Source organism: Telopea speciosissima, chromosome 9 (assembly GCF_018873765.1).
Source record: "Telopea speciosissima isolate NSW1024214 ecotype Mountain lineage chromosome 9, Tspe_v1, whole genome shotgun sequence".
Taxonomy (NCBI): Eukaryota; Viridiplantae; Streptophyta; class Magnoliopsida; order Proteales; family Proteaceae; genus Telopea; species Telopea speciosissima.
Window position 1 is genome coordinate 16,994,785 of NC_057924.1, and position 23,398 is coordinate 17,018,182.

At 40.6% G+C, this 23,398-nt stretch overlaps 1 protein-coding gene across 1 annotated transcript in view; it reads right to left on the reverse strand.

Moving 5' to 3' along the window:
• LOC122640903 (glycogen phosphorylase 1-like) overlaps positions 1 to 23,398 on the reverse strand; it is a 175,895-nt gene that overhangs the window by 94,303 nt on the left and 58,194 nt on the right. The window contains exons 9-18 of the mRNA XM_043834188.1: positions 19,995 to 20,105; positions 19,261 to 19,467; positions 18,834 to 18,944; positions 18,322 to 18,417; positions 17,208 to 17,264; positions 9,875 to 10,021; positions 9,718 to 9,777; positions 9,478 to 9,582; positions 9,132 to 9,293; positions 8,722 to 8,795 (exon numbers count right to left, since the gene is read on the reverse strand). Of these exons, the coding sequence (XP_043690123.1) occupies positions 8,722 to 8,795; positions 9,132 to 9,293; positions 9,478 to 9,582; positions 9,718 to 9,777; positions 9,875 to 10,021; positions 17,208 to 17,264; positions 18,322 to 18,417; positions 18,834 to 18,944; positions 19,261 to 19,467; positions 19,995 to 20,105 (1,130 nt within the window). The remainder of the gene's footprint in view (positions 1 to 8,721; positions 8,796 to 9,131; positions 9,294 to 9,477; positions 9,583 to 9,717; positions 9,778 to 9,874; positions 10,022 to 17,207; positions 17,265 to 18,321; positions 18,418 to 18,833; positions 18,945 to 19,260; positions 19,468 to 19,994; positions 20,106 to 23,398) is intronic.

Below are 23,398 nucleotides of genomic sequence, written 5' to 3' on the forward strand. Positions count from 1 at the left end.
ATCAGAACTCCATCAACTGTCACTGTGAAATCAGCATCCTTTTGTATTCCAGCCCGAACACCTTTTACAATGTCTTGAAACCCAGCATTAGAAGCAGTGACGGCTGTACTACCAATGCTGAAAGTAACTCTTCAGTTTCTCCAAATACAAGCTCTACACTCATTGCACGTAAGTCCTTCAAAATTTCATCTTCAATTTCAACTCTGCCTGTTGCCCAATCAGAGGACTTTCTACTGGGTGCATCAACTACAACGGTAGCTTTCCCAGGATGATATTGGATATCAAACTCATAATCATTGATGAGTTCTAACCATCTTCTATGCCTCATATTTAACTCCTTCTGAGTGAAGAAGTATTTCAAACTTTTATGGTCTGTGAAGATCTCAATCTTCTCACCATACAGGTAGTGCCTCCACAACTTCAATGCAAATACAACCGTTGCCAGTTCCAGGTCATGTGTTGGGTAGTTCTTCTCATGGTCCTTTAACTGTCTCGAACCATATGCAATGACTTTCCTATTCTGCATCAAAACACAACCTAGCCCTGTCTTGGAGGCATCAGTGTATACTACCATCCCCTCAGTTCCTTCAGGAAGAACAAGAACTGGGGCTATCACCAATCTCTTCTTCAATTCTTGGAAGCTATTCTCACAATCTTCATTCCATTCAAATTTATCACCTTTCCTAGTAAGCTGTGTCATGGGCATGGCTATCTTGGAGAAGTTCTCTATGAATCTCCTGTAGTATCCAGCTAATCCCAGAAAACTTCTTATCTCAGTTACTGCCTTGGGACTCTCCCAGTTCACTACAGCTTCAACCTTCCCAGGGTCTACTTCAATCCCTCTAGCTGAAATTACATGGCCTAGAAACCCAACTTGAGGCAACCAAAATTCACACTTGCTGAATTTTGTATATAGTTGCTTCTCTCTCAATCTCTACAGGACAAATCTCAAATGATGGGCATGCTCCTCTTCATTCTTTGAGTAGATCAAGATATCATCAATGAAGACTATCACAAATTTGTCCAAGACATCATGGAAGACTCGATTCATTAAGGCCATAAAAGCTGTTGGGGCATTAGTGAGTCCAAAAGACATAACCAGGAACTCATAGTGTCCATATCGAGTCCTGAAGGCTGTCTTACTTACATCGGCTTCCTTGATTCGAAGCTGATGGTACCCTGATCTAAGATTTATCTTCGAAAAGACTTTGGCACCTTGAAGCTGATCAAAGAGGTCATCAATCCTTGGCAAGGGATATTTATTCTTGATTGTCAGTTTATTCAGCTCTCTGTAATCAATGCACATCCGCATGGAGCCGTCTTTCTTCTTCACAAACAAGACTGGAGTACCCCAAGGAGAGATACTCGGTCTTATAAACCCTTTCTTCAACAATTCTTGAAGCTGAGCTTGCAATTCTTTCAATTCACTCGGCGCCATCCTGTATGGTGCTTTAGATACTGGTGCCGCTCCAGGTATCAAGTCAATTACAAACTCATTCTCTCTAGGTGGAGGCAGACTTGTCAAATCATCAAGGAATACATCAAGGAATTCCCCTACAACAGGGATCTCTGACATAGGCCTAACCTGTGTCCTAGTATCCATAACTGACACGAGGTATCCTTGGCATCCCTTGTCTAACAATTTCCTCATTTTCAAGCCTGAAATCACCATCTTCTTGGGTTTCTTCTTCTTATCACCCACGAAGATGAATCCCTTGTCGCCTCTAGGCTGGAACACTATCTTTTTGTCAGCGCATTGTACATTTGCCTTGTGTGCTGCTAGCCAATCCATCCCCAATATGACATCAAAGTCAGTCATATCGAGTTGGATCAGATGTGCATTCATATCTCTGCCAGCAATTGTCACCTCACACGGCTCATACAGTGTATTCAAATCTATTCTTGACCCAATAGGTGTGCTAACTGCCAGACCCTCTGCCAAACACTTGGGTGATACACCAGTCCTCTTGGCAAATGACGGTGACACAAAGGAGTGCGTCACTCCAATATCAAACAAGGTGTATGCGAGGGTAGAGCAGATAAGAATGGTACCTATCTGCCATGATTTGATGATTATGTATGCATGGTATCATTTAATGAAAATACAATAAAGTATAACTTAGAATGATACCAGTGACCACGTTCTGGTTAGTCTCAGCCTCACTTGCAGTCACAGAGCACACTCGGCCTTGAGGCTTACTAGCTGGTTGGCGGGGAGGAGGAACAGGTTTCCGGTAGAAGCATGTCCTAGAAGTATGCCCCATTTGTCCACAAGTGTAGCACTTGAACTCTGCAGTACTTGCTGGAGCTGTTACATCAGTTGCCTTAGTGTTAGGATTGGCATATACTGGTCTGGGCACTGATGACTCTGACTGACTCCTCTGTGGCAAGGCTGAAGTTGCACTAGATCCAAAAGATTTGATGAACTTGCTGAATCCTCTATCAAAGAACAGGGCTGCTCGCTTGCCGGATGACTGACTAACATGATAAGCATCCCTCTGCTTATCCTTAATCTTCTTTGCGGTTTGCACAGTCTCTGAGTATCCCTGGGTCGGTCTGGTGGCCATTATCGAGGCAATATGTGGCCTCTTCGAACTTCTGTGCTTTAGCTTCATCAGTACCCATGTGAGGGGGAGCAAAGAAGAATAACTCTTCGAATTTCTATTGGTACTCCAACACTGACTTCAATCCCTGTATCAATTCAGCCAGCTCAATCTCTTTCCTCTTTTTCACACTGGTGGAAAAATAATTCCCAAAGAAGGCTTGCTTGAATATCTCCCATGTTAGAACAGGGTGCACTGCTTGCAAAATAGGCTTAGTGGTCTCCCACCAAGCCTCTGCTTCGTATTGGAGCTTATACCCAGCACAGGTGAGCTTCTGCTGTTCATTGCAACCAAGGAAATTGAAAGCTTTCTCCATCGCTTTCACCCATTTGACAGGTAACAGGGTGTCCTTGCTGATTCCAGCAAAAGTGAGAGGCTGCATCTTGAGGAACCTTTCCATCATACGGCCCTCAGTGTCATTTTGTGGAGCAGGAGGGGGAGGGACAGCAGGGGCTACAGGGACTGCAGGGGCTGCCTGCGAAGTCTGGATGTTCCTGATGGCTGCCTGGAATTGATCACCCATGTCAGTGATCATCTGATGCATCTGTTGTTGCTGCCCTTCCATTATAGTTCTTACCAGACTAGCAATATCGGGCGTAGGCATGTCAGGAGGAGGATTTGCCTGTACACCCCCAGCTGGAGGATCATTATGGGGACGATTAGAGGAAGAGGCTGCCTGTGCACGCCCCTCGGTGTTATGCCTCTGATATGTAATAGGAGGCCGTGGGTCCATAATGATCAGCTGAGAAAAAGGATAAACATCAAACTATTAGCATAAGCAACAGTTTGATACAATAGAGTGCACAGTAATATAAGACAATAGAACAGTAAAGCATGATTCATCATACTTAACAGAATTCAAGGAAGGCCTTGAAGTTTATCCGCCCATCTGTGGAGGATGGATTCGATGCGAGTGGTATGGGCTTGAAGGTATTCTACCCTTCGATCGATGATATAGAAGTCCCTGTTCATCAAGGACTTGCTGTCATTCCAGAGGATCGACTGGAGATACAAAAGGTCATTGACGAGTAGCTCGAGTACTCGGTTCAACTCGTCGATGTTTTCGGGGTTGTAAGTGTATTCCTCGATTGGCCTTAACACATAACTCATTTTGAAACATAGTTATAAGTTAAGCCAACATCCCGAGTTCCTAAAAAGAAACACGCAATTATATAACACAATATTATATAATATAATAATAATAATAAAATATATAGGTATAATATTTAACAACATTTTAATGCTTTATGTATAAGCAGTACTAAGCATAATACTAAGCCAAAACAAACATAAAGTGCAACATATATTATTTTTATATTATATACGTATACATATATGCATATATACATATGAATCATTTACATATTACATACTTATTTATTTAGTCTAATCTATTCCATTATATTTGTTTAGACTTATAATGAGTTTTTTTAACATACAACATGCATACACATATACCATATATACATATATATTTTACATACTTGGTTTCACCACCCATTTTCGATTTTTTTTTTTTTTTTTTTTTTTTTTCCTGCCTATGCACTTTGCTGTATTTTGATAACAGTACTTACATATAGGCTGCTGTCCTATATATGTAAGCACACACTGAGTAAAAAAATATATATATATATTATTTTGTTTTGCTACTTACCATCATTATACATTGCTTGCAGCCTTTGATCACCAATGGCAGCAACCCGAGGGTGAGGTAGAGGTGGCAGCCAATCTAGATGAGGAGTTTCAGTGTGGCAATGCTAGATGAGGAGCATGCCACAAAGAGAGTTTCGAGCGTTAACCGAGTGACCTTGGTGAAAATGCGCATCCCGATGCCTTCCTTCTCTCCTGAGTTAGGCCATCCGGATTGCACTGAGATGGGGCAGCCTGCAGTTGAGGAGAATCTGCCCATGTTTGAGGAAGACTTGGATGAGGATGAGGTCCCAGTACACATGCCTATTGATCATCCCCCAGTGCCACAGCCTACAGCACCTCTTGGGCATCCAAGTGCTTCTTCTTGCTGCTGCTGCTCCAGAGTACACCGATGATGGTACTACATGGGCACAGCTGTTTAGCAGGTTGGAGAGCATGGAGAGGACCATGCAACAGGGCTTTTCTCAGTTGGGTGGGAGGATGAGTGTCATGGAGACTCAGTTTGCAGAGTGGAGGTCTCAGTTCACATGGGCAGGGTCCACCACCACAGTGATGACTTGGTGTTTTAGTCTTTTTAGTTTAGACTTCCTACTATGTATTTTTTTCCCTTTCTTGTCTTTACTTTTCTTGTAAGGGCTATGTCCCCCAGCTAGATCGGCACACTAACCTATGTAACCAAATCAGCCTAAGTGCTGTAATTTTGTAAAGACTCGACTACATATATAAATAGAAATTTTAATCTTTACATTTGTAGTGTTCAATCAAATTCTTTTACTTAATATCTTTTAATTGAAGTTTTTATTTAAACCTAGACTGGACTCACCTTCAAATCAATAAGTCCAAGAGCTGTTGTACCATGAACTTGACTGCGAATAGATCTAGAGCATGATCTCTCTGATACCACTAAAATGTCACACCCCGGCCCGGTTAATAAAGGCCAAGTGTGACTGGATGTGTCTCACATCAAACCAACCCACCAGGATCGCAAGTGTTGTAGTCTATTCGCAATCTCATTCACAATAATCAGAATTAAATGCAGCGGAAGCAATTTAATATAAGAATAAAGCAGTAATAAAGGAAAACTAACTGAACAGTGATATATATATATATATATAACAGTGAAGTACAACTGAGTTACATCGGTAGATCTCAAAAGAAGTAACTCAAACCCCAACAAAAGACTATATACAATATCTATTACAAAAGTGGTATAACAAAAAGGGGTAGAAGTAGCCTAATCAATCGGAGGATCAGAAGAACGAGCAATCGTCACAGGAACACGAAGCATCGTGCTCCAGCATCAAAGGAGTATCAACTCTGAGGGCTGAAGAAGCACCCAGAGTAGAGAACTCAACCACAGTAATAGCAGCAGTATCATCTGAAAAATAAAGTGATCACGAGGGGTGAGCTCCACTGAGCCCAGTAAAGGAATACATGCAAAACATATTGCAGCAATTATGATGAATGTCCTAAGTAAGCATGTCCTAGCATGGATACTAAGTCACATGGGGTATAAGTACTACTATGGCAGCATACTAGCCTCGGTCCCGGTATTCACCATCGGTCACCCGAGAGAAAACATACTACCACGGTGAGGACCCACCAGTTCGAGCATGTCACCAGGCAGCCCAACCAGCAGACCCCCAAAGACTAACCCTACAGTTGATCCCACAGCGGAGCGGATCGCTAACATGGGGACAGTGAATGGCATTCCGGTATTACCCCTTGGACCTACCACGAGTTATCCAACACCTCAACCCTTGTTGGTAAGGGTCGTAGCACTGGGTTATGAGAACATCCTAGCCCAATGCAATCTAATCATGATGGCATATGCTTGTGCAACTTAATTTCAGGGTAAACAGCATATCATAACATCATTGTATAAGAATCAAGTGATATTCATGCAAATGCAGCATGCCGATGCGACCTAAACATATGCAATCTAATGCAAAATTTTAAGAGCTAAGAAAACTACATGCTCAGAGCATTTATAATGATGATGCATGGCATGGCACATCGAATAAAGGGAAATTAAAGCAACAAACACTCATAAACAAAGTTCAAATTCCCTTACCTGAAGTGATAAGCTAGCCTAGGCAATTGGATCCCAGCAATTCAGACAAAACAAGGATAAACAGTCCAAAGGCAGTCCTAAAACATTAGAAAAGATCAAGTGTTAGGGTCAGAAGGCAGTCTAAGGTCTAACCAAGGGTCCAGGGGCATTTCTGTCCAAAAATATTGGATCAGATTAGAGGGCAGAATTGGGGGTTTTGTTCCTGGCGCATGGATCCTTGCATGCAAGGGTCCTATTTCATGATTTAGACTCAATTTAAGGTGGGTCAACTTAATTAGGTTGATTTAATTGAAAACCCATAACTAATTTGGGCAAATTGGTCAAATTAACCTAATTCACTATGCCAGGGTTCAATAGGTTTCATGTTTCAGCTGTAATTTGAAGTTCAGCAGGAAATATATAACTTAACTCAAGATCTGAACCTCAATTGGGTCTAATTTGCTGTTTTAACCCTATTTTAAGATTGGTCAATTTAATTTAGGGGTCCAATTTCATGGTTCCAACCTATTCTAAGGTGGGTCAGCTTATATGTTTATTCAATTTTAAAAAATTAAGTATAATTTAGGGAATTTTAATAAATTGGTAAATTAGGGTTCTAAAATCTGGTTCCTAGAACCAGAATTGAGTTCAATTAGGAGGCTGCCATGAATTTCATGTATAATAGGGTAAAAATTGGTCCAAATCAGTCCCTAACACACTAAATCTTCATTATCACAGCTTGGTTTTGGAGCTTTAATGGCAGCCAGCAGCTTAGGCTGCAATTAGAGGGGTTTTGGAGAAGAAATTAGGGAAGAATGGAGAGGAGCAGCAGGGATTGAAGCCTACCTGTGTGTGCAGTAGCAGGGATTGAAAATACAGCTCTGAATTTCCTGCTCCTAGCCTTCTAATGGAGATTTCTAAGCTCCCAAATCAAGGCCAGGTTCGAACTTCACAAGGCAAGTCTTCTTCTCCCTTCTTCCCTACTCTTTTCTCTATTTCTTTCTTCTCCAAGGCTGGAACGAAATTTGGTTCCCCTTACTTTGTTTGTGAATTGTGAATAGTGAGATAGGAATGTATATATATATGGTAACTTAAGCACTAAGGGCAATCTGGTCATTTTAAGTGAAATCAGTTCTAAAACTGATTTCTAAAACAGTTTATAACTAGAAATTTGTATTTATTACTCTATTCTAACCATAGAGTGACGCCATACGACATCAGGGGAAATCCGGACACGGGTAATTGCTAGGAGCAGGATTCCCCACTGGGGAAGCGGGTCCCACAGGGATAAATTTACTAAAATAACCCTCTGATTCTATTTGGTCGTACAAAACATCATATAAATACTTTTAAATTATACTTACAGTAGTTCTAATCAAGGGAGAGCTTCTGCATAGCCTCTAGGCAACAAATCCGACATAGGTAACTCCGGTGGGGGGTTTGACAGGGGTCCTCTGACTCCAGAAGGGCAAGCTGGGAAGGATCCTCGAAATCCTTCATAGGTGTGTCGAGTAATTCATCCGTGTCCTCGACCGATGCAGCCCATAGCATCGATGCCACCATAGACTCAGAGCTGGAACCTGAAATCACACAAGTTCCAAAAAGTTCAAATTTGTCCGAAAATTTGTTCGGCTTTTACAACTACAGTCGTTTCTTCTCCCATACTATGATATGGCATTCATTTGTCCCACAGTCGGAGAACAATGCATGTCGGCTCCATCGGACTATGAGTGGGGTCGATCCTGGACATCGGAGTAATTATTATTAGAATATTTGCAAACATTTGAGTCACTAGATGACTACTTGACTTGTATTGGACTATTGGGGATATTGTCATATTGATATCATCTTCTTAACTTGTTATTTACTTATTGTACTTAATATTATGACTTAAGTTATGACTTATGAGTCATTCACTTTATGTCCCAACTTCCAATTCAATTTACTTGTTTAAATTGCTTATTAATCATTAATTTATTATGTCCTCTAGTATTTAAAGTCTTAAACAATGTCTAACTAAGTTATACATTAGGATACGATAGTACATTGCCAATCAATGGTGCAAATCTAAAACACCACTTTGGGTGACTATTTTTGCAATTTGAACATTGAAATGTGTTTATATAGCCTAAAATAGGGTTTCCATGAAGTTTCAGGCCTTAACTTGGCTTAAAACCCACCGAAATGACCTATCGAAACATAACAGAAAACTGCAAAATTTCGACCGAAATATCCGAAATTATTTCGGATATTTCGGTCAACCCGAAACACCGAAATGAAACGAGTTTTCGAACTATGATTAACAGTATTAACTAATCACAGTATGAATCAAGTAAGGAAAACAAGAGCTTTGAAACTGAACCAATATTGATAACACCTATTTAATTGCAATTCCAATCGTATTGTTTTTCAGACCTTATGTGCTGTGACAGGTCACTCCCCGGTATTACCAATTCAGCCACAGAAACATTGTAATCAGGAATAAAAACCTGAAAAATATAAGAGAGGGGGGGGGGGGGGAGAGGAAAGCTATACCATCAGATGATCCATATAATCTAAAACTAATGACAACAGAAATTCACTCCCTTGCCAATCAGATCAAATCATACAATCCATAGAACGAGGAAAAGAAACATTCAAATTTTTATTTTTATTTTTTTTAATTTCCCTCAAGGCTCCTAACTTTTATCTTCAGGAATGCAGAATAAATATAATAATCAGAAACTTTTCTTGATGGCCTTCTTTCAGCGTTTGATTTATTTATGGGTACACTGTTACACATTTACATAAAGAAATCATGAAATCCACAGCATCACTTATCTCACCAATTTCAGAAGATCTCCAACATCCGGATCATTATTAATTTTTTCTGCAACAGCATGACACAGTTTGATTATCTTCTTTGCTATTTCATAACCAGGAGCAGCTTTTCCTCCAATAATGCAAACACGTGGTACAACCTTCCACCTATCACTCTCCCGCATGTTCTGTAACAGAGTCAGAATGGAGAAAGTCAAGGCAGTGGAGAAAATCAACTACACTTCAAGGGAGCTACAAAATCTACGAAGATAATCAGAAAGTGGAAAAGAAGAAAATCCAGAATGTTGGATCAAATGATTTTTCAGTTCAACACTGCAAGGTGTTTGACAAATAGAAAATGGCACCGCTAACCTTTATACAGTCATAACGATGGATAATGCCAAGTAAATTAAGCAGTTGTCTTTTGTACTCATGTATTCGCTTGATTTGTACATCAAACATTGCATCAATGCTAACCTGCAACCCAAGGTGAAATACTGTCAATCAGATCAATGTGGAACTTCCAATATTCTCTATTCTCTTATGTCAATTTATCTGATAGATAAACATGACCACTAACACTCAAAACCCAGAGTAAATTATTATCTGAACCTTTACACCGCTCATAACTTCAAGGTACTCAGCAAGCCTCATTTTGTTTATCCTTCTGACCTGGCACATGCATTCAATAGATTCAATTCAATCTTAACAGAAGAAGTGGATATATTCTAGATTTCAAAACTGCATGAGCATTAAGCAAAAGAAATACCAGTTTCCATTCTTGTTGAAGATCAGCATTGGCTGCATGTTCTCGTAGTCCCATTAAGAGGTCCACATCACGGATCCAAGCTTCTGTTCCAAGCCATTTTGAGATGAGGCCACATAAACTAGGATTGCTCACCGCAATCCAGCGACGCTGAGCAATAAAATATTTTAGAAGTTATAGATGTTTAACAAGTAAACTTAATCAAAGCTTACATATGCCCAAAATTTAATATTATAAGTCCAAGGAGAAACAAAACATCAGGTACTGCAGTCATAAGCATTGCCTAACCACCTCTGCATGACTCTGAAAGCCAAGTCCACAAAGGACATTTTAGATTGTATGTATCCCAGACTGAAATCCATGCCAAAGCACACCCATATTCTAAACAAATCAACAGAATTGCAACCTACTCTAACAGAGCTGACAGCGTAACTAATGCTAATTGTGCCGTATTTTGGTGCATCAAGGCTACACCAAATCTCTCTCACAAAGGACCAGATCTCTTACCAACTTGCACCGCTTTTGATTATGCCTCGACCTTGAGCAAAGCATTGGGATCAACCTCCAACTCCCCAACACCGCTACTGAAACAACCCTGAAACCTTGATGGAAGACCTTCAGAGGTAAACCAAGCTCTTAAAAGATGCAGTACCCAATCCCTTACCTCGCAAAGCCACTGGCAGTAGGTGACCCGATGACCTTGCCACCCTTTGCCTTTGATGTTGGCAAGTGTTAACAGCCTTGGGAATGAATGCTTAGATGATCTAGATCGATCACCCAGCCTCTTATTTATAATAAAATCAAATTACAGCTAAAGTATGAATCCCCCCCAATCCTATTCCTATTAGGAATTCCCACTATAACTAGGAATCCCAAATAGAGATTGGATAGAAGGGAAAAACAGGAAAAAAACAATTAAAACATAAACTAAATAAAACAAATAACTGAAACCAATAAGGACTAAGTTACCCCTATCGGGTAAAGTAGCCAATCTCAACACTCCCCCTCAAGTTGGAGCAAAGATGTCGATCATGCCCAACTTGACTAGATTGGGATGAAACAACTTCCCAGACAATCCCTTGGTGAAGATATCTGCAAGTTGATCAATAGATGTCACAAAGGGAATGCAAATCAGCCCTTCTTCTAACTTCTCTTTGATGAAATGCCTATCCACCTCAACATGCTTGATACGATCATGTTGTACAGGGTTGTGTGCTATGCTGATTGCAACCTTGTTGTCATAGTACAACATCATAGGAAGACGAATAGGAACACCAAGATCTTGTAGCAACCCTTTAAGCCAGAGTAACTCACAAATACCCCGTGCCATAGCTCGAAACTCAGCTTCAGCACTAGAACGAGCAACAACATTTTGCTTCTTGCTACGCCACATGACAAGATTTCCACCTACAAAAGAGCAATACCCAGAAATAGACTTGCGATCTGCAGAACCAACCCAATCTGCATCAGTGTATGCTTCTATCTGTAGATGACCATGCGTAGACAAAAGAATTCATTTTCCAGGAGCTGACTTCAAATAGTGCAAGATACGAAGGACAGCCTCCATATGAGAACAGTAGGGATCATGCATAAACTGGCTAACAGTACTCATGGCGACAGCAATGTCAGGACGAGTGTGTGAAAGATAAATCAGCTTCCCTACAAGCCTTTGGTACCGGTCTTTATCAACAGGCTCACCCTCTTTCTCCTTGAGTCGAACAGTAGGGTCCATAGGAGTATCTGAAGGATGACAGCCTAGCAACCCGGTCTCAGCCAATAAGTCTAGGACATACTTCCTCTGGGAGAGAAAAATGCCTTTAGAAGATCTGGCTACTTCAATCCCAAGAAAGTATCATAGTTTCCCTAGATCTTTAATCTCAAATTCTTGTCCAAGGAAGGTCTTCAGCCTTCTGATCTCATCACCATCATTGCCAGTAACCACTATATCATCAACGTAAACTATAAGAATAGTGAGTTTTTCACCAGCCCTCATTATAAAGAGTGTGTGATCAGCATTACTCTGCTTATAGCCCACAGAAATCATGGCCTTGTGGAACCGACCAAACCATGCTCGAGGTGACTGCTTCAGCCCATAAAGTGCACGCTTCAGTCTACACAATTTTCCTTGGTTTATGTCACAAGAGAACCCTGGTGGAATGTCCATATACACCTCCTCATCCAGTGTTCCATTTAGGAATGCATTTTTTACATCTAGCTGCTGCAAATCCCATCCAAGGTTAACTGCACAAGATAATAACACACGAACAGTATTTAACTTTGCAACAGGTGCAAAAGTTTCTTGGTAATCAATGCCGTATGTCTGAGTGAACCCCTTGGCCACGAGTCGTGCCTTACACCTATCCACAGTGTCATCCACCTTCTGTTTCACCACAAACACACATTTACATGCAACGGTTTTCTTCCCAGGTGGAAGAACCATAAGCTCCCATGTGTTATTTTTCTTCAAAGCTTCCATTTCTTCCATCATAGCTGCCTTCCACTTTTCGTCTGATAAAGCTTCCTGCCAATTGTTACGAATACGAACAGAAGAAAGAGAGGAAACAAAGGCACGAAAGGATGGGGAAAGGGAATCATAAGAAACAACATGAGATATGGGATGCTGAGTACAAGTTCTGACACCCTTGCGAAGAGCAATAGGTAAGTCAGGAATATTACCAGGTGGAGAGACAGGTTCTGGATCCAGGTTCGGCAATTGGATGGGTACTGGAGCAACAGTTGATTGAACTTGCTTATGTTTCCTTGCATAGGTCTTCACATTACTATCATCAATCCTCCTCTGAAATTCACTAATAGTCCTCTAGATAGGAGTCTGGACCGGGGTAGATTGCTCCCCCTGAATAGAAATGGTCTCCCCCTGTATAGGAACCTCTCCCCTTGACTCAGGGGGAGTACTAGGGGCAGGCCGAACTGGTTCAGACTCGTAGTAAACAAACTGACGTGGAGGTGGAGAGTCACTAGTCAGCACATCTTCACTAACACTCTCCCCCTGATGAGGTGGGGACACATAATAGGGAACATTTTCATGAAAGACAACATCCATGCTGACAAAAGTCCTGCGGGATGGGGGGTAATAACATTTGTACCCCTTCTGCGTAGCAGAGTAACCCAAAAAAATGCAACGGAGACTACGTGGGTTAAGTTTACCAGGGGACCTTGTATCCCTGGCATAACAAACGCAGCCAAACACCTTAGGTGGGACGATAAAGGAAGAAGAGCCAAGTAATAGCTCAATAGGGGCTTTGGAAAGAAGAACCCGACTGGGCAACCTATTAATTGAATAGGTTGCAGTAAGGACAGCATCCCCCCAACAAAGGAAAGGGACATTGCGAGCAAACATAAGAGCCCTAGCCACCTCCAAGAGGTGGCGGTTTTTTCGCTTAGCCACACCATTTTGGGCTGGGGTATCGACACAGCTGGTCTGATGGAGGATTCCATGAGCAGCAAGGTATTTTTGGAACTGACCTTCCATATACTCTTTCCCATTGTCACTCCTCATAATTTTAAGAGTGGCAGTAAATTGGGTCTTAATCAATTGATGAAAGTGCCGAAAAAATGAAAAAACTTCATTTTTTGTGTGCATAAGGTATACCCAAGTGAACCTAGAATAGCAGTCAATGAAAGTGACATACCACCGATGGCCAGTCAGGGAAGCTTTTCTACTAGGCCCCCACACATCAGTATGAACAATATGAAATAAGGAAGAGGATCTTTTATTAGAATTAGGATAAGTTGAACATGTTTGTTTAGCCAAGACACAAGGCTCACAAAAAAAGTCTTCCTTATTACAATTTTTAACTAATGCTGGAAATAAATTTGATAAAGTACCTAAGGGAGGATGGCCTAGTCTAGAGTGTCATTTATGTATTTCAGAAGAGAAAGATGCCGAAGGTAAAGCCTGAGTAGGTGTAGGATCGCCATCAAGCAGGTACAATCCGCCGTGCACTGTACCCGATCCAATCGTCTTCCCCGAGTCCAGTTCCTGAAAAACACAGTGAGTGGGAAAAAAGGTCACTTTACAATTCAAGGATTTAGTGATACTGCTAATGCAAAGAAGGTTAGTTGTAAATTTGGGAATATGCAACACAGATGACAGTGTAAGGGAAGGAGAACAACCAATGGATCCTTTCCCTGAGATGGAGGAGAGGGACCCATCAGCAATTTTGACTTTATCCTTACCAGAAGCAGGAGAATATGTATTAAAAAGATTAGAAGAACCTGTCATGTGATCAGTAGCACCGGAGTCTATGATCCATGGAGTGGATACTACTAATGCACAATGACCAGCAAATACCTGTACGGGCAAAGAAGGAACCTGAATTGGCAGCAGACGTAGTAGAGGCAGCAGATGTGTTCAACATACGACGCAAAGCCTGGAGTTCTTCCTGGGAGAAACCAATGTCAGCAGTGGGAGTTGGAGCTACACTTTTAGTGTGATTGGCTTTGTTTTTAGACTTAGCACGACCACGTTTGGCCTCAAAATCAGTTGGCTTCCCATGTAATTTCCAACACAGAGCCTTAGTGTGATATGGTTTGTGACAATGCTCACACTTAACAGGCTCTCTGGTAGTAGTAGTAGAAGCAGCAACACTATCAGAAGAAGCAACAGGAGTGAGGCCAGCAGTCTGTAAGGCTGATCTCTCAACTTTGGGAGTAATCATCATGGCAGCCCTTCGTGTCTCTTCACTGTGAACATAAGAAAAGGTCTCCTCTAGAGTGGAGAAAGGAACCCGACCAAGGACTTGCACCCGAATAGGGTCATAGTCATCATTGAGGCCACCAGGAAATCATAGACATGGAATTGGTCTACATAGGTGTGGTAGGCAAGAATATCGGCCAGAGTAGTAGACTGAAACCGATCATAGTGATCCAATTGCTGCCATAAACACTTGAGGGCAGCATAGTATTTGGTGACAGACATCTCCTTCTGAGTAGTGGTTTGGAGTGTCTTCCTAATTTCATAAACCTGAGCACCCCTACCTGAACCGGCTGAATGACCATAAGTGCCCTTGACAGCTGTCCATATCTATGTAGCAGTGTCAAGGAGAAGATACTGACTACATAAGTCAGTGGTCATAGAGTTCAGAACAAAGGACATTACCATTGTATCATTGACAGCCCATTTAGTACGATACGAGCAAAGACCTTCTTCAAAAGAGGGTCGTTTGGTGGTGCCAAGAAGATGGCCAAAGTGAGTCCCCTACCACCCCAACGTTAGGGATAATGATCTGGCCCAAATTAAGTAGTTTGTACCATCAAGCTTAATGGCAGCAGCATAGGGAAGAAAATCAGACCTAGTTTGATCTCCTCCAGAAGTAGCAGTAGTCATCTCTAAATCACCCATGATCATAGTTGCCACGGCGATCCAAGTCGGTGGAGGGGTGTCACGTCGATATATCGACATGTCGCCCGCCATGGCGTTGCCATGGTCGTTGCCATGGCGAGCATGTCGACCATGTTTTATTTTTTATTTTCTCTATTTTTAATGTGTTAATAGATGTATACTCAAGCCATGTTTTATTTTTTCTCTATTGTTTCTCAAGTTTTAAGAAGAAAATTCAGAACTCAAAGAAGAAATCGAAGAGGGAAAGAAGAAATCGAAAGATATCGAAGAGGGAAAGAAGACGGGAAGAAGAAATCGAAGAAGAAATCGAAGAGGGAAAGAAGAAATCGAAAGAAATTGAAGAGGGAAAGAAGAAATCGAAAGAAATTGAAGAGGGAAAGAAGAAATCGAAGAGGGAAGAAGAAATCGAAGACAGGAAGAAGAAATCGAAGAGGGAAAGAGAGACAGGAAGAAGAAATCAAAGAGGGTCGCCATGGCGTAGGTCGCCATGCAACCCTCTCCAGTGCCAGGACGCCATGACAACTATGCCCATGATTCAGCCAGGGAGAAAAAAACCGATCTTCAAAAAGAACCTGATTCGAATGTGAATGATGGGTTTTGAAATTGCAGAATTTTCAACCGTCAGAATGGGCTGAAACCTTGGTCGAGTTTCCCTCTAATAGTAGGGAAGATAGCTTCCAAAAATTAGCTCTTTCTGATGAGCCAATAAAAAGCCCTAAATTTTGATAAATTTAGGAAGAAAATTTGATCGCAGAAACCTGATTGCAGAACTTGATTGCAGAAAAAATTGCAGGACTGGTTCTAAACCAATGCTGCAGTCTTCAAACAAGGTCTGGTGTAGACCAATAAGAGCAGGAACCAATCTCCATAAGTGCAGAAATCAAACTTCAGTTGAAAGAATAGCTCGATCTCCAACGATGGAAAATCCTGCCGGCAGATTTAGGTCACACCACTGTTCTTCGATCTTCAATAAGGTGACATTGAGGGCAGCAACTGAATTTGCATTAGATCACCTCATAGTTGCTGCCCTGATGGAGAGAAAGAGGCCGAGAGTGGTGGAGAGAAAAGAAAAAAGAAAAAAAACAGAAACCGAGAAGGGGGAAGACCAGAAAACCAGAGAAAACTGAGAAGGGAGAGAGGGGAGAGAACCAGAAATCGAGAAAAGCTGTTCTTAGATCAGAGTTGGCTTTGATACCATGTTAACAGCCTTGGGAATGAATGCTTAGATGATCTAGATCGATCACCCAGCCTCTTATTTATAATAAAATCAAATTACAGCTAAAGTATGAATCCCCCCCAATCCTATTCCTAGTAGGAATTCCCACTATAACTAGGAATCCCAAATAGAGATCGGATAGAAGGGAAAAACAGGAAAAAAACGATTAAAACATAAACTATATAAAACAAATTACTGAAACCAATAAGGACTAAGTTACCCCTATCGGGTAAAGTAGCCAATCTCAACAGCAAGTAAGAAAAGGCTTGCCAATAAAAGAGGTATACACCTTTTACATCTACACTTACATATGAAAAAATAAAAAACAGCCAACAGGCAGTTGGCACCAAGGTGTCCTGATTCTCACCCCCTGACAACAATCTTGGAGCAAGGCAGGAAAACTGAATCAGCTTTCCCAATTGCTATGGTCTGACCTACATATTTGGTTTGGGTTATAAAATAATACTCAGGCCTAGAGTGGATGAGAAACTCACCATTTGGTATGCAACTTCAAATGATGTTCAAAGGTCAGTTAAGAATTAGCAGTCTTCACCAATGACTTACATCACAAGCCAATGCTTTTGGAAGAGTGTTGTCAGGACTCGGGACCAGATAAAATTTTTAAACGTTGAAAAGAATATGGAGTATCTCTAACTACAATTGCCTTGCACCCAATTGAATATACCCAGTAGCAGTAGCAACCATTAAAAAATAAAAAGAATTTGAATATACCGAGTAGCATACAGCTTTAAAACTACCTGTGTAACACCATTTGTCTTGTATTGAAACTTTTGAGGCCACAAATCATAAAAATCCTGTAAGAATGTTTTGAAGAAGTCAAACAACTCCATTGAAATTTGCATATACAAAAGATAACCCCCCCCCCCCCTTCCCAAAAGTAAACACAACTTTGGATCAAGAACAAATAGTGGGCATAGAAAAAAAGTTCCAATTATGACAGTCATAATAATCTTTAGCTGTTCGGCTCATTCAGAAATATCAAACAAGAAGCTTACTAGATATATAGCAGGGAGCGCCTCTAGAAACCAATGGGTATCAGAAGATGATATGTCTCAATACATATGAAAATTTTATGGTCTGGGTAACAGAATGTTAATTACTGTAGGTAGGTCGAAACTTTGAATGTGAGTGACAAATAACATTAGATATAATCTAACCTAGACATTTTGCTAAAGACACTAGACCTCAGCAACCAGCATACCCCATTTGCTTTGTTACAACTTAGTGTGGGAGAACAAATCTGTGAATAAAAAGTATTGCTGAACAGACATGTTGAGAAGGGGACAATTTCTCAATTATGGCCTAACGAATAAAAGAATGAAACTAGGCATATCTTTTGTGTATGACAATGAAATGCATCCTAGGAAGAGAACTGTGAACTCAATAAAGGAACAAAGTGCGTCCAATAGTCTACAGGAAGGACAGGGAAACATTCATAGATTATATAAAGGAAATAAGCACTTGTTCCTCTCTATGGTTATACTTTAACCCCAAAATCAATAATATAGTTTCTAAATGTTGGATAATACCTAAAGGCTATGCAGTTGGGAATTGGGACAACAATTCTCAGTTCTTTCTGTCCAAAACATGACATAGTTGTAATACTATTTATCAGCCCTTCTATTTTCATTTTATTCATCAGCTCAAAGTACAGTATTTCAAGTATCTCAACTGACTTCAAAATAGAGTAAAAATTTGCAAAAGATAATGGTTTAAAGACAAAGCTTCTTCAAGAAGAATCTAGAGTGAACAACCTTGATCCAACAAATCAGGGAGGAGCAGGAAAAAAAAATAAAAAAGGGGAAACCAGAATTACTTTGCATAGGGGAAGCACCATGAGTTAAAAATTACCTTGAAAACCCTTGTTTTCAACAGTTCTAGATGAATCTGGGATACACCATTAACAGTATGAGAACAAACAATTGAGAGGTTTGCCATCCGAATATTCTGTATATTACCATAGGAATGAAGTATCAGATTAGTTAAAGAAAGCCCTAATTCAGGATGGAAGTCATATTTTCTTAGTAACAAATCTAAAAATAGATGCTTTTAAGTTTTAACATGAACACAAGAAATGGAAGGGGTGAATACAATAAGAGAGAAAAAAAAAAAAAGGAAGAGGAGAACAAAAATAAAGGCAATAGATACCTGCAACTACATGCTTGTAAACGTGACAGATGATTACAAGAAAAAATACAACTAAAAGTTCGATACAGAGGTAGTTTTGATCCTGTGTGATATTATCAGTACTTTACTGTACCCTAAAAATTTTAGCTACACATTTCTGGAAAGTTCACTTCTCTATCAGAGAACATCAAAGTATAATACACTATAATATAAAAGAAGGATGTTTTGTTGAGTACCTTCACAGAACCTTCCTCCTCAACAATTGACATTCGAGAGAGTCTACTGTAATCAAGACCAATCTTCTTTTTCAATTCCTCCATGAAATTAAAGTTTATCTCATATATGATCTGAAAGAACAAAGTTGTAAGAGATTACTAAAATGCAACATGGAAATGAAATCATTGCACCAAACTAAGTACATCTGGGACAGATCCATTTTACCCAAAAGTTTCCAACAGGCAAAAACAACATAGAATAAAAATCATGATTGCAATCTGAAGTTTCACATTTGAACCTTTCTACAAATTATCCACTTGTTTACAAATTATACTTAAAAACCAAAAACAGAACAAGTACAACAACTCATTGAGCCTTGTCCCAACTCCTTGGTGTTGGCAACAAAAAAAGTGCAAATATAGTTGCAATGTTATTCTAAAATGCAACCTGTAAATGTCGTGGAAGAAGACTGCCCAGTAGGTCCACAGGGATCTTCTCTAGTGCTTCAGGTTGTATCGTGTGAGTTGTGAAAGAGAAAATTTTGCATACAATGCCCCATGCTTTGTTCCAACTCAAATGTTCTTCATCAACAAGCACCCTCATGACCTCAGCAATTGCAAGTGATGGATGAGTATCACTCAGCTGCAGAGCTACCTGCAAAAGACATCACATGCAATAGTATTGATCAAGGAATAGAAGAGTAACGAATTTGTACTCTATGAACCAGAATTCTTTTCAGAGGGTGGGCCTTGGTGCAACGGTAAAGGACCGGAATTCTTTTCCCGTCTCGCATTTCATACAATACTATGCACCATTGTGTTCTAATGAGACCCATCCAATCATGAATTAGAGAACAAATCGTATTGGAGCATGGAATCTTCTGTCCTCACAATAAAAAGAAACATCAACACCAAAAGGTTTACATGACTATTTTATGTTCAGTGTATTCATCTTGCAGCTTATATAACCAATACAAACTATCGGAATAGGCAATATTTTAATTCACTTTTTTTTAATTTGAAATAGTCCAGGTAACCATGAGGCATCACGGGCACTGCAGACACCCATCCTAACCGCCCCAGAAGCAAAATAATGCAAAAACAAAGTGGGATAGAACGGACAACTGCCAGGCATCCCGAGCATCCCGTACATTTCTTTCAAACACTGGGAATAGGAATAACCTTATCAGGAAGCCCTTCAAAATTACTGTGCACTTCTTTAAATCTCCGTATGATGTCCTGCAATGATGCTGAGACAAAGAAATACTGTTGTTTCAACCGCAGTTCCTTCCCCTAAAAGACAGTAGCTCAAAATGAGGGTTTAAAATGGAAATATGTATGACAATAACAGATATCTACAGGGGAAATGAAACAAAATGCAACACATAGAACACACACACACACATGTCCACCTCTCTCTCTCACTCACTCACTCACTCACACACACACAGACAGAAAATAGTATAGAAACAAAATCCTATACAACAACAACAAACTCAGCCTTATGACTTATCCCAACTTAATGGGGTCGGCTACATGGATCCAAACAAACAAAGTAGGTAAAACTGAGGTCTAGGCACACACACAAGAACAAAAAAAAAAGAGAGAGGAATGAAGAGATGGAAAAAGAGGGATGGGAAATGAGATGAGAAGTGAAAAAAGGAAAATGACAAATGAAGTTTGGAAAATAAAAGAAAAGTGAAAGATAAAAGTGACAAATAAAAGTAAGACGAAAGAAGCACAGCCCAGAAACTCAAGAGAACCTCAACTAAATAGGGTCTGCTACATGGATCCTTGTCCTCCAATAGAATCTATCCAAGGTCATACATACAAGAGCTAGATTATCCATGCCCTTCCTCACAACTTCTCTTATGGTAATTTCTCCTCCAATAGAATCTATCCAAGGTCATACATACAAGAGCTAGATTATCCATGTCCTTCCTCACAACTTCTCTTATGGTAATTTTAGGCCTGCCCCTTGCTCTTTTAGCTCCTTCAATCGGAATCATATCACTCTCCTTATTGGGGTGTCCCTAGGCCTCCATTGAACATGGCCATACCACCTAAAATGACTCTCTCGGAGCTTGTCATTGATCGGAGCAACTCCTAAATCAGCTCTGATATGATCATCCCTTACTTTATCCTTCCTTGTTTTTCCACACATCCATCTTAACATCCTCATATCTGCCACACATAGCTTCTCGATATGACACTTCTTATCCTTTCTTGTACACCTTAGAGGAATACGTCGGCCATACAGCACTCCGGACGCACCTCTCCACTTCATCTATCCCACTTTAATTCGCTGTGAAACATCATCTTCTATGTCACCTTCTTTATTTATGATTGACCCAAAATATCTAAAATAGTCACTTTGCGGTATCTCTCTTTCCTCGATTCGCACCATGTCAGTATCCATCATAAAAAAAGGCGTACCCAGTGTATGAGGCTCCCGCCACTGTAGGGTCTGGGGAAGGTCATAATGTACGCAACCTTACCCTTGCTTTCGCAGAGCGGCAGTATCCATCATAGTGTGACTAAAATTACACATCATATATTTTGTCGTCGTTTTACTAATCCTAAAACCTCTTGTTTCCAAGATTGATCTCCATAGCTCTAACTTAGCATTAATCCCTGCTTTTGTCTCATCCACCAAAACGATATCATCGGCAAAGAGCATACACCACGGGACCTCACCTTGAATGCTCTTGGTTAGGTCGCCAATGATAAGTGCAAAAAGATAAGGGCTTAAGTTTGATTCCTAATGTAGCCCAGTCGTAATTGGGAATACCTTGGCCTGATCTCCCACAAATCTCACGCTAGTCACCATGTCCTCAAACATATCTTTTATTACATCCACATATATACTCGAAACCCCTCTCTTCATTAGACCATGATGGATTAAATCTCTAGGGACTCGGTTATAGGCTTTTTCCAGGTCAATAAAGATCATATGGAGATCCTTCTTGCTATCTCTATATCTTTCCATGAGCCTCCTCAATAAGTAGATAGCTTCCATCGTAGACCTATCTGACATAAAGCCAAATTGGTTCACCGAGATATGGGTCTCTCTTCTCAAACGGGCTTCAATAACCTTCTCCCAAAGTTTCATAGTGTGACCCATAAACTTTATGCTTCTATAGTTATTAGCTTATTGCAACTTTGGATATCACCTTTATTTTTGTAGATCAAGACTACAATACTTCTCCTCCACTCATCTGTCATCTCCCAAAGTTTAATAGTGTGACCCATAAGCTTTATGCTTCTATAGTTATTAGCTTATTGCAGCTTTGGATATCACCTTTATTTTTGTAGATCAAGACTACAATACTTCTCCTCCATTCATCTGTCATTTTCCTTGTGTTTATAATCCTGTTAAACAGATTGGTTAACCAATAAACCCCACAATCTCCAAGGGTGTTCCACACTTCTATCAGAATCTCATCTGGGCTTGGAGTCTTGCCTGCTTTCATCTTTCTTAAGGCTTCTTAACTTCCGCCACACTAACCTTCCTTACATATCTAAGACGTGTGGTGCCTCGTTGTCGTTCGGTTCATTTCTACTCAACTTATCTCCATTTAGTAGGTCACAAATATACTCATCCCATCTCTTCACGATGTTCTCATCCCTTACCAACACTCATCATCACTCTTGATTAGGGGTGTAAGTTTGGCCCCGTCTGCCCGAGCCCGCCCTCAGCCCGAACAGGGCCTAGGCTAGATTTTTCAACCCTAAGGGCGTGTTATGGTTGAAATTTTTAGGCCTAGGGTCAGGGTTGAGCTAGGCCAGAGTTGAGGGCTCGGGCTAAGCCCAGTCCAGCCCGGCCCTTTGTTAGGTTATGCTTTATAATTTATTGATTACATTTTTCAATTTTAGTTTAGTATCTAATTATCTATTAGTTTACCAAAAAAAGGTTAATTATCTATTGAACAAAAGTATTTAAAATTTTAAGATTGGGCTAAGTTTTTTAACCCAAAGAAAAGTTTCATGAGACTAGTCAATCAGGGCCAACCAGGCTATAGCAAAAATCAAGGTCAATCAGGGCCAACGCGGCCCAACCCTGCTCAATCAGGGTCGAACTGGGCTGGGCTGGGCTGAGCCCGATAGGGCTGGGCCTGGACTAAGATATCTCAGCCCCACCTAGGGCCAGGTTGGGTTTGGGTTGAGCTAGGAGGACTCAAGGTTGGGCTAGGGTTTTAAAAAACCCGGCCCAACCCGACCCTGTTTCACCCCTACTCTTGATGCACCTCACTTGATCGAAATCTCTACTCTTCCTTTCTCTCATCTTAGCTATCGTATATATAGCTTTTTCCCCTTCTTTAGTGTTTAGGTCGGTATAAGGTCATAGTTGTCAAGGTGGTAAGGCAACCCAAGCCGAGGGGAGGGGTGTCTAAGCGTTTAGGTGACAAGGCGCACACCTAGGCGTTGCCTAGGCAACCAAGGCACGCAAGCATTACTTTTTATTTCCCCTCTTTTCTAACATTATTTAGTATGCTACAATATGTACCTTATAACATAAAAAAATCAACATTAAGCCCCCATCAAGTCATCAAAAATCAACATTAAGTCACATCAAGTCATCAAAA